Source organism: Microcaecilia unicolor, chromosome 6, assembly GCF_901765095.1.
Source record: "Microcaecilia unicolor chromosome 6, aMicUni1.1, whole genome shotgun sequence".
Lineage (NCBI taxonomy): Eukaryota > Metazoa > Chordata > Amphibia > Gymnophiona > Siphonopidae > Microcaecilia > Microcaecilia unicolor.
In genome coordinates, this window is record NC_044036.1 from 199,925,004 (window position 1) to 199,939,186 (window position 14,183).

The 14,183-nt window shown below is 42.8% G+C and overlaps 1 protein-coding gene across 1 annotated transcript in view; it reads left to right on the forward strand.

Moving 5' to 3' along the window:
- TEX264 (testis expressed 264, ER-phagy receptor) overlaps nucleotides 1–13,881 on the forward strand; it is a 307,216-nt gene extending 293,335 nt beyond the window's left edge. The window contains exon 4 of the mRNA XM_030206218.1: nucleotides 13,387–13,881. Within this exon, the coding sequence (XP_030062078.1) occupies nucleotides 13,387–13,658 (272 nt within the window). The 3' untranslated portion in view covers nucleotides 13,659–13,881. The remainder of the gene's footprint in view (nucleotides 1–13,386) is intronic.
- Nucleotides 13,882–14,183: the final 302 nt, after the last annotated feature.

The window sequence follows — 14,183 nt, forward strand, 5'->3', positions numbered from 1 at the left end:
TGAATGCGCTCTGTAATTTTGTTCTTTATAATAGTCTCTACCATTTTGCCTGGCACCGACGTCAGGCTCACCAGTCTATAATTTCCCGGATCTCCTCTGGAACCTTTTTTAAATATCGGCATTACATTGGCCACCCTCCAATCTTCCGGTACCATGCTCGATCTTAAGGATAAATTACAAATCACTAACTGTAGCTCTGCCAGCTCATTTTATAGTTCTATCAGTACCGTGGGATGAATACCATCCGGTCTAGGAGATTTGCTACTCTTCAGTTTGCAGAACTGCTCCATTACGTCTTCCAGGTTTACAGATATTTCATTAAGTTTTTCCGACTTGTCAACCTCAAATACCCTGTCCGGCACCAGTATCCCTCCCAAATCTTCCTCGTTGAAGACCAAGGCAAAGAACTCATTTAGTTTTTCTGCTATTTCTTTGTCTTTCTTGATCGCCCCTTTTATACCCCAGTCATCCAGCAGGCCAACCGATTCTTTTGCTGGTTTCCTGCTTTTAATGTATCTAAAAAAAATTTTACAATCAGTTTTCACCTCTAGGTCTATCTTTCTTTCAAATCTCTCTTTGCCTTTCTTATCAGCGCTTTACATCTGACTTGACATTCCTGCCGCTTCTTATTTTCTTCATTCGGTTCCTTCTTCCATTTCCTGAAGGATTCCTTTTTAGCTCCAGTAGCCTCCTTTACCTCATTTTTTAACCACGCTGGCTGTCGTTTAGTTTTCCATCCTCCTTTTCTGATGCGTGGAATATGTTTGGCCTGGGCCTCCAGGATGGTGTTTTTGAACAGCATCCACACCTGTTCTAGGTTTCTAACCCTCTCAGTCGCTCCTCTAAGTTTTTATTTTACCGTTCTTCTCATTTTATCATAGCTTCCTTTTTTATAGTTAAACGCTAACATATTTGACTTCCCGTGTTTACCTTTTTGAAAGCAAATTTCTAAGGCGATCATGTTATGATCACTGTTGTCAAGAGGCCCCCGGACCGTTACCTCCCGTACCAGATCATGCGCTCCACAAATGGCTAAGTCTAGAATTTTTCCTTCTCTCATCGGCTCCTGTACCAGCTGTTCCATAAAGCTGTCCTTTATTTCATCAAGTAAGTTTATCTCCCTAGCGTGCCCTGATGTTACTAACCAAGTCTATATGGGGGTAATTAAAATCAAAACTAGTACCAATAATCCTACAATAATAGTAAAGGTATTTACAAGTGTGCTAAGCAAGTTTCAATGAAGAATGCGTGGAGAAAAAAAGACCTCAGTAAACACGGAGACACTTCTTTTTAAAGGATACACCTTTTTGAATAAAGAGAACTCATTTTGTTTCATGAATATAAAAGCATAAGAATAGATGTGGAGGTTTTGTTTTAAGACTAATTATTAGTGAGGAGTTCTCTTTATTCAAAAAGGTGTATCCTTTAAAAAGAGGTGTCTCCGTGTTTACTGAGGTCTTTTTTTCTCCACACATTCTTCATTGAAACTTGCTTAACACACCTGTGAATACCTTTACTATTATTGTAGGATTATTGGTACTAGTTTTGATATTGAATTTTACAAATTCCATTAAAATACAGGGTAATTAAAATCACCCATTATTATTGCGTTGCCTACTTTATTAAAATCACTAATTTCCTTTAACATGACTGCGTCCGTCTGCTCATCCTGGTCGGGCAGACGGTAGTACACCCCTATCACCGTCCTTTTCCCCTTTGCACTTGGAATTTTGATCTCTCTCTCGCGCTCTTCCCCTCCACTTCCGCCTTTGGGTCCAGCCACTCCCCCCCCTCCCATCTCAATGATCAGGTCTCTATTACATTCAAACTTGGGGCCCAGCATCTCTCCCCTTTTCTTCTCCCTTCCCCATGGTTCTGGTAAATATCCCTCCCCTCCTCCCTGTGATTCTGGTATCTTTGCCTCCCTCCCCCTCATCTTTTCTCTTATATCCATGTTCGTATTTCTCCCCTTGTCCAACATCCCTTTGATCTTCTCTTCCTCTTCCACCCACCACCCCGCAGCCAGAATTTCTCCTCCTTTCTCCCTTGCACTTACTCCACAGTTGGTCACCTCTTGCTCCCTTCTTCCATTGGTCCAGCATATCTCGCTCTCTATTTCCCCACCCTCTGGTACAATCTCAATCTCTCTCTCTCCTTCCAGTCCAGCCACTCCCCCCCCCCCCCCCCCCATCTCAATGATCAGGTCTCTATTACATTCAGACTTGGAGCCCAGCATATCTCCCCTTTTCTTCTTCCTTCCCCATGGTTGTGGTATCTCTTCCTCCCCTCCTCCCTATGATTCTGGTATCTTTGCCTCCCTCCCCCTCACCATTGATTCTGGCACCTATGCTACCCCCTCCTCTGTACCTCTCCCATGGTTCTGGCATCTCTGTCTCTCTCCCTTCCTCCCCTATTTCATGGGTCTGGCATCTCTGTCTCTCTCCCTTCCTCCCCTATTTCATGGGACTGGCATCTCTCCCTCCTCCCCCCCCCCCCCCCCCCAATGCTGCTGCTTGGTAATTTGCTCTGTAGGACCCTTTGGTGTGGAGCTAAGGATGTATAGGGAAAAATGCTGGACCTGCAGTAAGGAAAGATGGGTCAGCCCTATGGGAGGGAGGTAATGGAAAGATCTTGTGCAGAAGGAAGGGATCCTCAGGAGCTTAGCCTAGAATGGGTGGCAGAGCTGGTGGTTGGGAGGCGTGGCTAGTGCTGGGCAGACTTATACGGTCTGTGCCGGGGCTGGTGGTTGGGAGGCGGGACTAGTGCTGGGCAGACTTATACGGTCTGTGCCGGGGCTGGTGGTTGGGCGGTGGGGGTAGTGCTGGGCAGACTTATACGGTCTGTGCCAGAGCTGGTGGTGGGAGGCGGGACTGGTAGTTGGGAGGCGAGGATAGTGCTGGGCAGACTTATACAGTCTGTGCCAGAGCTGGTGGTGGGAGGCGGGGTTGGTGGTTGGGAGGTGGGGATAGGGCTGGCCAGACTTATACGGTCTGTGCCCTGAAGAGGACAGTACAAATAAAAAAGTAGCAGATATGAATTTATCTTCTCGGGCAGACTGGATGGACCGTGCAGGTCTTTTTCTGCCATCATCTACTATGTTACTATGTGATTCAGGTGCTACAAAAAAAAACAACCCAAAAAACTCTTTTCTATGGCCAGTTTCAGGGGGTCTGCCAGAAGCCAGCCAGCCAGCCTGGCTACTGGAAGACCAGCCAGTTTTTATTTATTTATTTATTTATTTATTAGGATTTATTTACCGCCTTTTTGAAGGAATTCACTCAAGGCGGTGACAACCCTAGCCTGAATGTAAGTGCACACATCCTGTGTATACACAAGTTTATCCAAACTGGTGGGAGGGTTACACTTATATATTTTCTAAATATGCATGTAGGCATTTTGCCTTGACTTTAGAGTAGAGGGTTGCAGTTGGACAAAAACTTTATCCATCCGCAATGAAATCTAAGCCATACCCACTCGTACACACTATGATCCATTCTATCCCCACCCCACAATTAATCTCCTCCTTCCTTACCCGTACCCACAGGAGTTGACGCTATTGCTTGCTCGTAGCCCTTTGTTTTCTCCTGACCCCAACAGCCTCCTACAGATTTTGGATGGTATTTGCTATTCAGTTGGAGTGTTCCAAGCCTCCGTCTAGTGCTCCAATTGTGCCTCTCGGTTTGTTCCAAGCCTCATCCTTGTGAATTCAAGCCTCATTCTGGCGTCACCAAAGATTTTGACTACACTCCCGTGGAAGTCCTGCAACAGTGTGTTCCATCCCTGTGGGAATCCCATGGCAACTTCTTGCATCCCTGCGATCCCCATTCCCATGCAGCTGCCCACTGTAGGGATCCCAGTCATGACTTCAGTATTCTACCCTGTGATGTTTATAGTTTGAACACACAACTTCCCCAGTACAATTCTCCCTTTATCCCCCACGTTGTAGGCAAGCACCACCCTGTGGAACGCACCCCAAAGGCCCAAAGCCTCCCTCTCCTCCCCTTGGGGCAGAATGGCCAAAGAGGCCTCCCTCTGATCCACTCCCAGGATTACTGGGGGGTCCCTGGGGTCTAGTGAGATGGAAGCAATGCCCAGTCAGGTTCTCAGGAATTTCCCAGTGAATATGCACGAGATCTATTCCCACGCTCTGCCTCCCTTATATGCAAATAGATCTCATGTATATTCATTGGGGAAATCCTGAAAACCCAACTGGGTTGAGGACAGCTATTGCTGACCCTCTGATTCACAAGTAGGCATCATCACAGTAGAAGCAAATGGGCATCACTCCCGCCTCACTAGATCCCAGGTAAGTTTTTTAGGGGGTGTGTTGAGGCTGCAAGGAGTGGGAGTCTTCATTGGGTGGATGACATGTTTAGGGATCTGTGGGGGGGGGGGGAGCAAACATCAGTATTTAAATAGGGAGTGTATGTCTGTAGAGTAGGCCTGCCCATGATATGCCCCCCTCCTTATCCTACTCATGCCCCTTTGATATTTAGACATAGGAAGCATCCCCACTTCTGAATGTTCCCATTCTGAAATAGCATTGAAACATCTGGGACTATCCGAATGTTTAATTGCTGCCATTCACACATGGGTGTGCTTCTAAAATAAAGGTCTGAATCTCCAACACTATGTACAGAAAAATGAATTTAATCATATCTGCTCTTTAAAAAAAAGAACACACATTTTTTATAATAGGCACAGATACTTTCAAAAAGAAATCCTTCTTTTATGGTATTACACAGACACTTTCTGCTGCAGGAAGGATAAATTGGCACTGAGTTTTTAACTATAACATGAAAGCAATCCACAGATGTAACTATGAAATTCCAACAAATAAATGGTGAAATGAAAGGAAGGAAAAGCCTCAAAGACTCTCAGACCCTGCTGGGTTTCAAAGAGCGGTAACGATCTAAGCAGATCATTGACAAAAACCTTCCAATAGCAGAATATCCGGTGCTCTACAATGCTCAACGATGCTCAAAATTTTTCTTTTATAAATTATATCAAAATTAGTGAATTTTATAGAGCACCTTATCTTTAAAGCATGGAGACAGCTTTTGTCGGATATCAAAAGTAGTGACTTGCCACACCCCCTTTTGTTGTTTCTGACTGAGTTTTTAACAACATCCACATTTAAATAGTCCAAAAGCTGCTCCCTCTGTAGTATTACATCAGAAGCTCTAGGTATGATTGGTTGAGGATAAATAATTTTAAGGCTCTGAGCTGCTATATGCTGTCTTATATTACATAAGAATCACCATACTGTGTTAGACCAATGGTCCATCTAGCCCAGTATTCTGCTTCCAGTGACCAATCCAGGTCACAACTACCTGGCAGAAACCTAGTTAGTAACAACATTCCATGCTACCAATCCCAGGGCAAGCAGTGGTTTTCTCGTATCCATCTCAATAACAGACTATGGATTCCTCCAGAACTTGTCCAAACCTTTTTTTAAACCCAGATACGCTAACCGCTGTTACCACATCTTCCAGCAGCAAGTTCTAGAGCGTAACTATTCGTTGAGTGAAAAAATATTTCCTCCTATTGGTTTTAAAAGTATTGCCAAGTAACTTCATTAAGTGTCCTCTGGTCTTAGTACTTTTTGAAAGACTGAAAAAACGATTCACTTCTACCCATTCTACACCACTCAGGATTTTATAGTCCTCAATCATATCCCCCCTCAGTTGTCTTTTCCAAGCTGAAGAGCCCTAACCTCTTTAGCCTTTCCTCATATGGGAGGAGCTGACTCAAAATTACTTTATTTTATTTTACTAGGGTTTATTTATTTTAACATATCATTGTCAAAATGTTGTATATTAATAGCAAATGCAGCACATCTTAAAAAAAACAACTCCCCATTCTGAATTGTTCACAATGTTGGATTCAACTGTATAGATCCATTTTTGCTGATGATTGAATAATGTTCTTCTCCAGTCTCCTCCATGTGTACTTAAAAGGACATGGAAATATGCAAAATTACGATGGCCTCTCCCTGAGCTGTTCAACCTTTCTTAAATCTCTAAATTAGATCCCCTTTGCCAGAGCATCCTAGAAGGATACAGGTCACCCAGTGATCTTTCCTACTTATTGTTTTTATTGACTTTCCACGCAAAGCGCCAACAGACCTAACACTCAAACAGTAGAGCACACAGCCGTTTAGACTTATTGACAGGTCATCTGCTTAAGTGACTCTTAAAGGGAAATCATTCTCAGTGGAATCATGCCAGGCCAAAGAACAAGCAAGGACGTCAACTTTATGTCCTTGAACCAAAACAGTACCATCTCATTCCATATGTCACCCACACCCATCATCACTATAATCTTTTCTCTTCCCAAGCTACTTGGAGCCCTGAAACACCGAGCCTCTCACCCCCACCCCCCCTCCCGGTCAATTGCATTCGCATACAGTGGTAAACTCCAACACATCCAATGTATAGTGATGGTACTTTGAAGTGTGGAGTGCCTTTCAGCCAAGCAGTGGTTTTGCAGTTCAATTTCCATGCAGACCAGACATGCACACAGTATTTGAGGTGTGGTTGTACCATGGAGCAATACAAAGTTGGAGACCTGTGGAGAAAATGGGAGTTAAGAGTCCAATATAATCACTGTTTCTTTGTTTGATAAGCCAAAGAGACTTGAAAGAACGTCAAAGATTTTTTCCCCTTAGTAGTAGGCAGTGAAAAAATAGAACAATCTCTACGATTTCGTCCCACTGATGCAAATTGAAAATGAGCATACATATAAAAAGACAATGATTCATACAGAAGTACTCATATACATTTAAAAAGAATTCTCCCCTCAATTAGGGAGCCAGTGCAGAAAGCTTTCAAAATGGTGCCAGAGGAAAGAGCGAATGGGCATCACTCCTGTCTCTAGTTAAGGTAAGCACGAGGGGAGAGGAATCTGGGAGAGGGTTTAATTGGTTGTCACTACATTCTTTTTAAGACAGGAGAGGGGGGGGTGGGTTGGGAGGAGGACGGGGTTCCACTAGATGCAAGGGATTTTTTTTTTATTTTTATTTAGTGGGGTTGGGTCGGGAGGAGGAAGGGGATCCACTAGACCATCAGGAATTTTCATTTTTAATTTCAGTGGCAGGAGGAGAGATGGGGAGCAAACATTAGGGACCATGGTGGTGGGTCATGTTAGGATGCCACTCAACACCCTCAACCAACGCTTCTACACTGTCACTGCCCCAGACCTTGCAGAAAATTTCCCGCATTGTCTGTGAGTCAGAATCCACCGATATGTTCTGTGCATTGAAAAGAACTATTTAATGGCCTTATCATGAATTTTGTGGTCATGTCTTCCATGCAAGTTGTGCTCAACTCCTCTTTGCATTGCTCAGAAGGTACTGTGGATGTACAACCCGCAGTAACCACATGGTTATGCTTTCTGCATTGACCCCGAGGGCAGAGGAGGTAGTTGCACATTTCTGGCTTCTGGACAGCAGTTGAAGTGTGAATATATATGGCCACCCTTGATGTCAGTAAAATACAGGTCAATGGCTCAGGCTAAAGAGCTAGGCCTCTACAAGCAAATGGCTCATAATAAGAGCTAGGCTTCTCTTAAAAATCGAAAGTCATCTCTGATACAAAATACATTTTTCTGCAGCACAAGCTGAACTGAGTTCTCAGGGAGCTGGCACGGGAGGGGGTCCTTTGCTCCTATAAACATGCTTTAGACTGGCATCGGTGAAGAGTCATGAGAAAGATGTTTTGGGCTAATGAAATTAGATAAAGGGGTAGATGTACGTAGTTAGAGAGTACTCAGAGGGAGGGGGGAGCTGAGAACAGCAGAGTGACCGATGAAGTCATCTCGCCAGCTGTGCTTTGCACCCCTTTTGTGTATAGTTAGAACCTGGGACCCAATGAAGTCACCCTTATCGGTTCCTTATCAACTGATAAGGGATAGCATGTTCTGCTGACAAAGCTGGATCCCATTGGAATCAATTGGGTTGAGACAGTATAAAGGAAGCACCCCGAGAGGTGTAAGGTGCAGATGCTGATGGAGGAGAAAGACAGAGCACCACAAAGAGCTGGTGTGTCGTGTGATTCTGTTTCACTGTATGATTGACTGAATTGCTGGTATCCTCATTATTGGGTAATGTATCAATGCTGATTAATACTAATAAACTATATCTCTTTAGCTAATTAAAACTGGGTTCCTCTTTAATTACAGACTTAGCTACGGCTGAGTCTGTACCGAACTGCCATGAGCAGATTCAAGGTTGGGAACGCTAGATATTTGGAGGGCATATGTAACTTTGCCCAGAGAGATGAGACGGGCCACTGTTTCCGCTGCCTGATTAGTAAAGGCAGATTCTAAGAAAATAAACAAGTGGCATGAAAAGCCCACGTTATTACAGTGAAGAGCAGAGAGGTGAAGTGTCTTTGCCAGGTTCACACAGACAACAGGTGGCATAGCAGAGTTTAAAATTTGCATCCCAGAGGCAGTTCTCAGTGCTAGCAGCAGCACAGCAAATGCACTTCTGTGCTTCTCTCACATCAGGCACTCAGCTTCTGCATTGCTTCAAAATGTAGATGCAAAAGGAGAATGAGGAAATGAGACTATCCATTATTACATGACAGAAGAGATGCCTTTTCATTAGAGAATATAGACCATGGATTGTTGTGTGCATGTGTTTTGAAATCTCTGTATTTAGTCCCATGGAGGGTAGTTTTATAAAAGGTCATCTAGGGTCAAGGCCAAATAGGTGCCTGTTTTGAGGTTATTTTTATGAAGAGACGTGGAGGGGCATAATCGAACGGGGTGCCCAAGTTTCATGAGGGCGTCCTTGCAGGGCGTTCCCGTAAAGGGTCGGGGCAACCCGTATTATCGAAACAAGATAGGCGTCCATCTTTCGTTTTGATAATACGGTCAGGGACACCCAAATCATGAAATTTAGGTTGACCTTAGAGATGGCCGTCCTTGGGTCGTTTTTGAGATGGTCGTCCCCGGTTTTCGGCGATAATGGAAACCGAGGACGCCCATCTCAAAAATGACCAAATCCAAGCCATTTGGTCATGGGAGGAGCCAACATTCGTGGTGCACTGGTCCCCCTGACTTGCCAGGACACCAACCAGGCGCCCTAGGGACCACTGCAGTGGACTTCAGAAAAAGGTCCCAGGTGCATAGCTCACTTACCTTGGGTACTGAACCCCCAACTGCCACAACTGTACACCACTACTACTACTTAACATTTCTAAAGCGCTACTAGGGTTACGCAGCGCTGTACAATTTCACAAAGAAGGACAGTCCCTGCTCAAAGGAGCTTACAATCTAAAGGACAAAATGTGCAGTCAATCAATTTGGGGCAGTCTAGATTTCTTGAATAGGGGTATAATGGTTAGGTGCCGAAAGCGACATTGAAGAGGTGGGCTTTGAGTAAGGATTTGAAGATGAGCAGGGAGGGGGCTTGGCGTATGGGCTCAGGAAGTTTATTCCAAGCATAGGGTGAGGCGAGGCAGAAAGGGCGGAGCCTGGAGTTGGCGGTGGTGGAAAAGGGTACTGAGAGGAGGGATTTGTCCTGTGAGCGGAGGTTTCGGGTAGGGGCGTAAGGGGAGATTAAGGTAGAGAGGTAATGAGGGGCTGCAGATTGAGTGCATTTGTAGGTTAGCACTTGGCTGACTCACTGGGAGTAATAATCCCACCCACCCCAGGGTTTCCAGTCTATATAAAGCGAAAACTCGTTGGCTTTACTCCTCGGTCACACTCCATCATAGTACACCTGTTCATACTCATTTCAACCAATCAGGATGACTTTTATTCTCTGTAATAATTGTGATGCTTTTGTTTCAAGACCGATCATCTGGAGACTTAAGGCTTGTCCTATCTGTCTACAGCTCACTAGATTAAAACATGAGCTCAGTAAAGTAAAACAGGAACTAGATGCACTTAAAGCAACATCTAGGACCACACAATATCATACTGCAAAGAATCATACCAAATTATGACCACTACCACAAAGGATAAAACCACCTAAGAATAGATGGATCACGGTAGGTTCAGGCAGACTTCGTTATGTGACAAGAAAGCATTCGCCCTCACAAGTGTTGCCCCTACAAAATTATTTTGCACCATTACAGCACCTTTACGACCCTCTCTATCCTTCCTAAATAGATTATAGCCTGGTATGTTTGCATCCCATTCATTGGAACCATTGAGCCACTTCTCCGTCATTGCAACAACATCCAAGTCTGCCTCCAACATCAGGGCCTGAAGGTCATGAACTTTATTGCTTAGACTGCGAGCATTTGTGGTCATCGCTTTCCATCTACATTTCCTGGTATGCGTTTCAACATTAGTGATATGGGGGTTTCTTTCTCTTTGGGTACCTTCATATCTTTTTGTTCCACTTTCATTGCTTTTTCTTCGGCTTCCGTTCTGAACTGCCCCATTACGTCCTCCAGGTTTACCGTGAAGTCAGTAAGTTTCTCCGACTCGTCCACTTGAAATACCATTTCCGACACCCATATCCCCACCCAAATCTTCCTCAGTGAAGACCGAAGCAAAGAATTCATTCAATCTTTCTGCAACGTCTTTATCTTCCTTGATCATCCCTTTTACCCCTCGGTCATCCAGCGGCCCAACCGATTCTTTTGCTGGCTTCCTGCTTTTAATATACCAAAAAAAAATTTTGCTATGTTTTTTTGCCTCTAATGCTTCCTTTTTTTCGTAATTCCTCCGAACCGTGAACTGTTGTTCGTGATGTCTGTGGCCTTCCCCCATGTTCCTGTTTGAAAGCTGACCTACCTCTTTTTAAATGTTGGCTGTCCTGAGAAGAGCCAGTGGGATAGGGGCAGGCTCTGTAGGAACCAAGGTGGACTGGTAGATCTGTATAGGATTAGGATCTCCACCCAGTAGTACCTGGGAATGCTCTAGATCAGCAGTGAGGTGCACTGGTAGATCTATATCTTTGACAAATTGCTGGAATAAGGGGTCCTGCAGGTCAGAATTGAGGTGCCAATAGAGTTTTGAATGTGAATTTTTTATACTGGGATATCAGAGCCTGCTATAGGTTAATACTGAGGGTGCAGCGTGTTTTTGTTCATGTCAGGATCGAGATGCTGGTTATATGTGGAGGGTCAGTACTAGAACAACTCATTACTGTACTTCAGCAACTCATTGTTTTCAATGACCTTACACTCTGGGCATATTTTAGAAATCAAAAGATCCTCAAAAGCATTAGGCTTTGTATTAGACTCCAGATAAACCACTTAAGTAGGAAAAGATTTTTTTAAATTGAGACATCTTTGCACATTACGTTTGGTTTTTTTTGTTTAGTTTTCCAGTCTGTGATTTTTGTTTCTGTTCGATTATTGTAATCCTCTTTATTTGGGGTTTTCTTTTAAACTTTCTGTAACTATTAGAAAACCACAGCGAGGTTGATTTTTTTAAATTTGCATAAGTTTGATAGTTACCTTTTTCCTAATGCAATTACACTGGCTACCTATAAATGCCAGAATTCAAAATAGGTTGCTTGGTGTTTAAAGTTTTGAAAAGGCCTTTGTTCCCTTTCGTCAACACACCTTAGTAATTATGTGTCTCATCTGACATTCTCTATGTTGTTATTCTTCTTTAATATTAAATTACCCTTCCTCTAAATCTGTACGTTTCAAGCAAATGTACAGATTTTACTTTTACTTTCAAATCAAATCAATACATACATCTAGCTTTTCATACATCTGTACACAACGATGGAATGAATTACCAACCTCTATAAGAAAAACACGCGACTTGATGACCTTCCGGAAACTACTGAAGACTTACTTGTTCGAAAAGGCATACAAAATGGATCCCTCATAACGATCTGACTCCTAAACTACACCAGACACAATTTTATATTGGAACTCTTTTATTTTGCCTATTTTATTTACACCCTAATTACTGATAATCATACCCTTTCCTGATATCATTATGTTATGTTGTTATCCATTTATCCTAATTACTGACAATTATACCTTGTCCTGATATCATTATATTATGTTGTTATCTACTTACCCACTTCTTAATCAACATAATTTTTGTATGAACCTTAATAGCAATAATTCTGAAATTCTTCTCCGTTAATATGATTGCCATAATATTCCTATGCACCTTATCTGTTATATATACTCTGATTCTCTATTCCATCAATGTGATTGTAGTTGTATTATATTGTAAGCCACATTGAGCCTGCAAATAGGTGGGAAAATGTGGGATATAAATGCAGCAAAATAAAATAAATAAAAAATAAATCTAGTAAAATGTATTAATTTGTTTGAATTTTGCTCACACCTCTTTCAGCAGTAGCTCAAGGTGAGTTACCGTCAGGTACTCCGGATATTCCTCTGTCCAGGAGGGCTCACAGTCTAAGTTTGTACCTGAGGTAATGGAGGATTAAGTGACTTGCCCAAGATCACAAGGAGTAGTGGCAGGATTTGAACTGACCTCTAGATGGTAGGACCAGTGCTCTAACCACTAGGCCACTCCTCCACTGATATCATAAGTATTTTAAAATATGATCTGCCTAATTAATGAACCAATGCAAATTCTTAACAGTATATGTTAATCTCGTTAATGCTTTGAATCCATCTGGATATAAGCAGGATATAAGTACCTGAATAGAATAAGGTGCACTTGAAGAGAGCTATGGCAGGGGGTCAAGGGGTCTTTGTACTAGACAAGAATTAGGTGTTGCAAATTAGGTCTGAAATTCATTGACAGATGTGTGTATCCCAGTACTGAAACAGAAGAGTGAGAACAGAATCGGACTCTTCAAAAAACATAGATAGAAAATGTATTAAAGGAAGACTCAACACTGTACCATGTTTTGACACTGAAAGTGCCTTCTTCAGGAGTCTTGGTATACGTGTCTGACAATCTTAATTAATAATGTCTCCATTATTATTAGTTAAGATCGTCAGACACGCTTACCAAGACTCCTGAAGAAGGCACTTTCAGTGTCAAAACATGGTACAGTGTTGAGTCATGCTTTAATAAATTTTATATGTACGTTGGACGTCTTTGGTCTGTTTTTTGAAGAGCCTGATTTTGTTCCCACTTTTCTCCTGTTTCTGTTACTTTTCTTGGGACATTGTTGTTCTTTCCACTTCTGTGGTTTGGTTGCTTTCCCAGTACTGAATCACAAACACTGAAGTATTATGTGTGTGGGTTCTTGATGCTCAGATATTAAGGGGCTGTTGTATTTTACTACAGTGCCTGTGCTGTATAAGTTGCCTTTATTGTGTTCTGTCCATAATTATAATTGCTTTACTGTATATGCCAGTCAGGTGTTCCTCTATACTGTGCTTGCATAACAGGTTTATTGTTTTCAGGACAACAAGGAGAATGTATTATGTGTGAGTTATTAACATGTTTAATGTTTGTCTTTTTTGTTTAAAGCCCTAAGTGACACAAGCTCTGTGACTGTGGAGGCACTGACAGACAGCAGAGAGACCTCAGTGGCCACAACCACCACCAGTCCTGCAGCCCGTGGCCGGGCAGAGACAGACAATCGCAGCGAGCACAGCTACAGCGAGTCAGGAACAAGCGGCTCCTCCTTTGAGGAGCTGGACCTGGAGGCCAGCGGCGAAGGTGCAGGAAGCCAGCCAGAACATGAGAGCAAGGGGAGGAAAGAGCACATTGCACTGGAGAAGGAGTGGGCTGCAAAATAGCCCCCAACGCTCCAACCCCAAAGTACAGGTGCTGTGAAAAGGAAACAGTGGCTTTGTGCACTGAAAATCCGGCGAGATTGAAAAAACAACTCTTCACGCCACCGTGACTTTAACACCATCCTCATGGTGGTATAATAGGATGCTTACAAGAGAAATTAGAGAGGTGTGGTAGCCGTGTTAGTCCACTTTTAAAGGTAATCAATAGAAACAAAATAAAACATGGAAAAGAAAATAAGGTGATACCTTTTTTATTGGACATAACTTAATACATTTCTTGATTAGCTTTCAAAGGTTGCCCTTCTTCGTCAGATCGGAAATAAGCAAATGTTGGTAGATGACAGTATATATAAGTGAAACATCAAAGCATTTCAGTGACAGTCTAACAGGATGGGGGTGGATAGGTGAGAGTCAGGGAGACAGGAGAGCAATACAATTTATAAAGCAATACAATTTTATGCTTTTTAATTTTTAATTAATATAATTTTTATTGATTTCATATACTTACAGAGATATCAACACTGCATA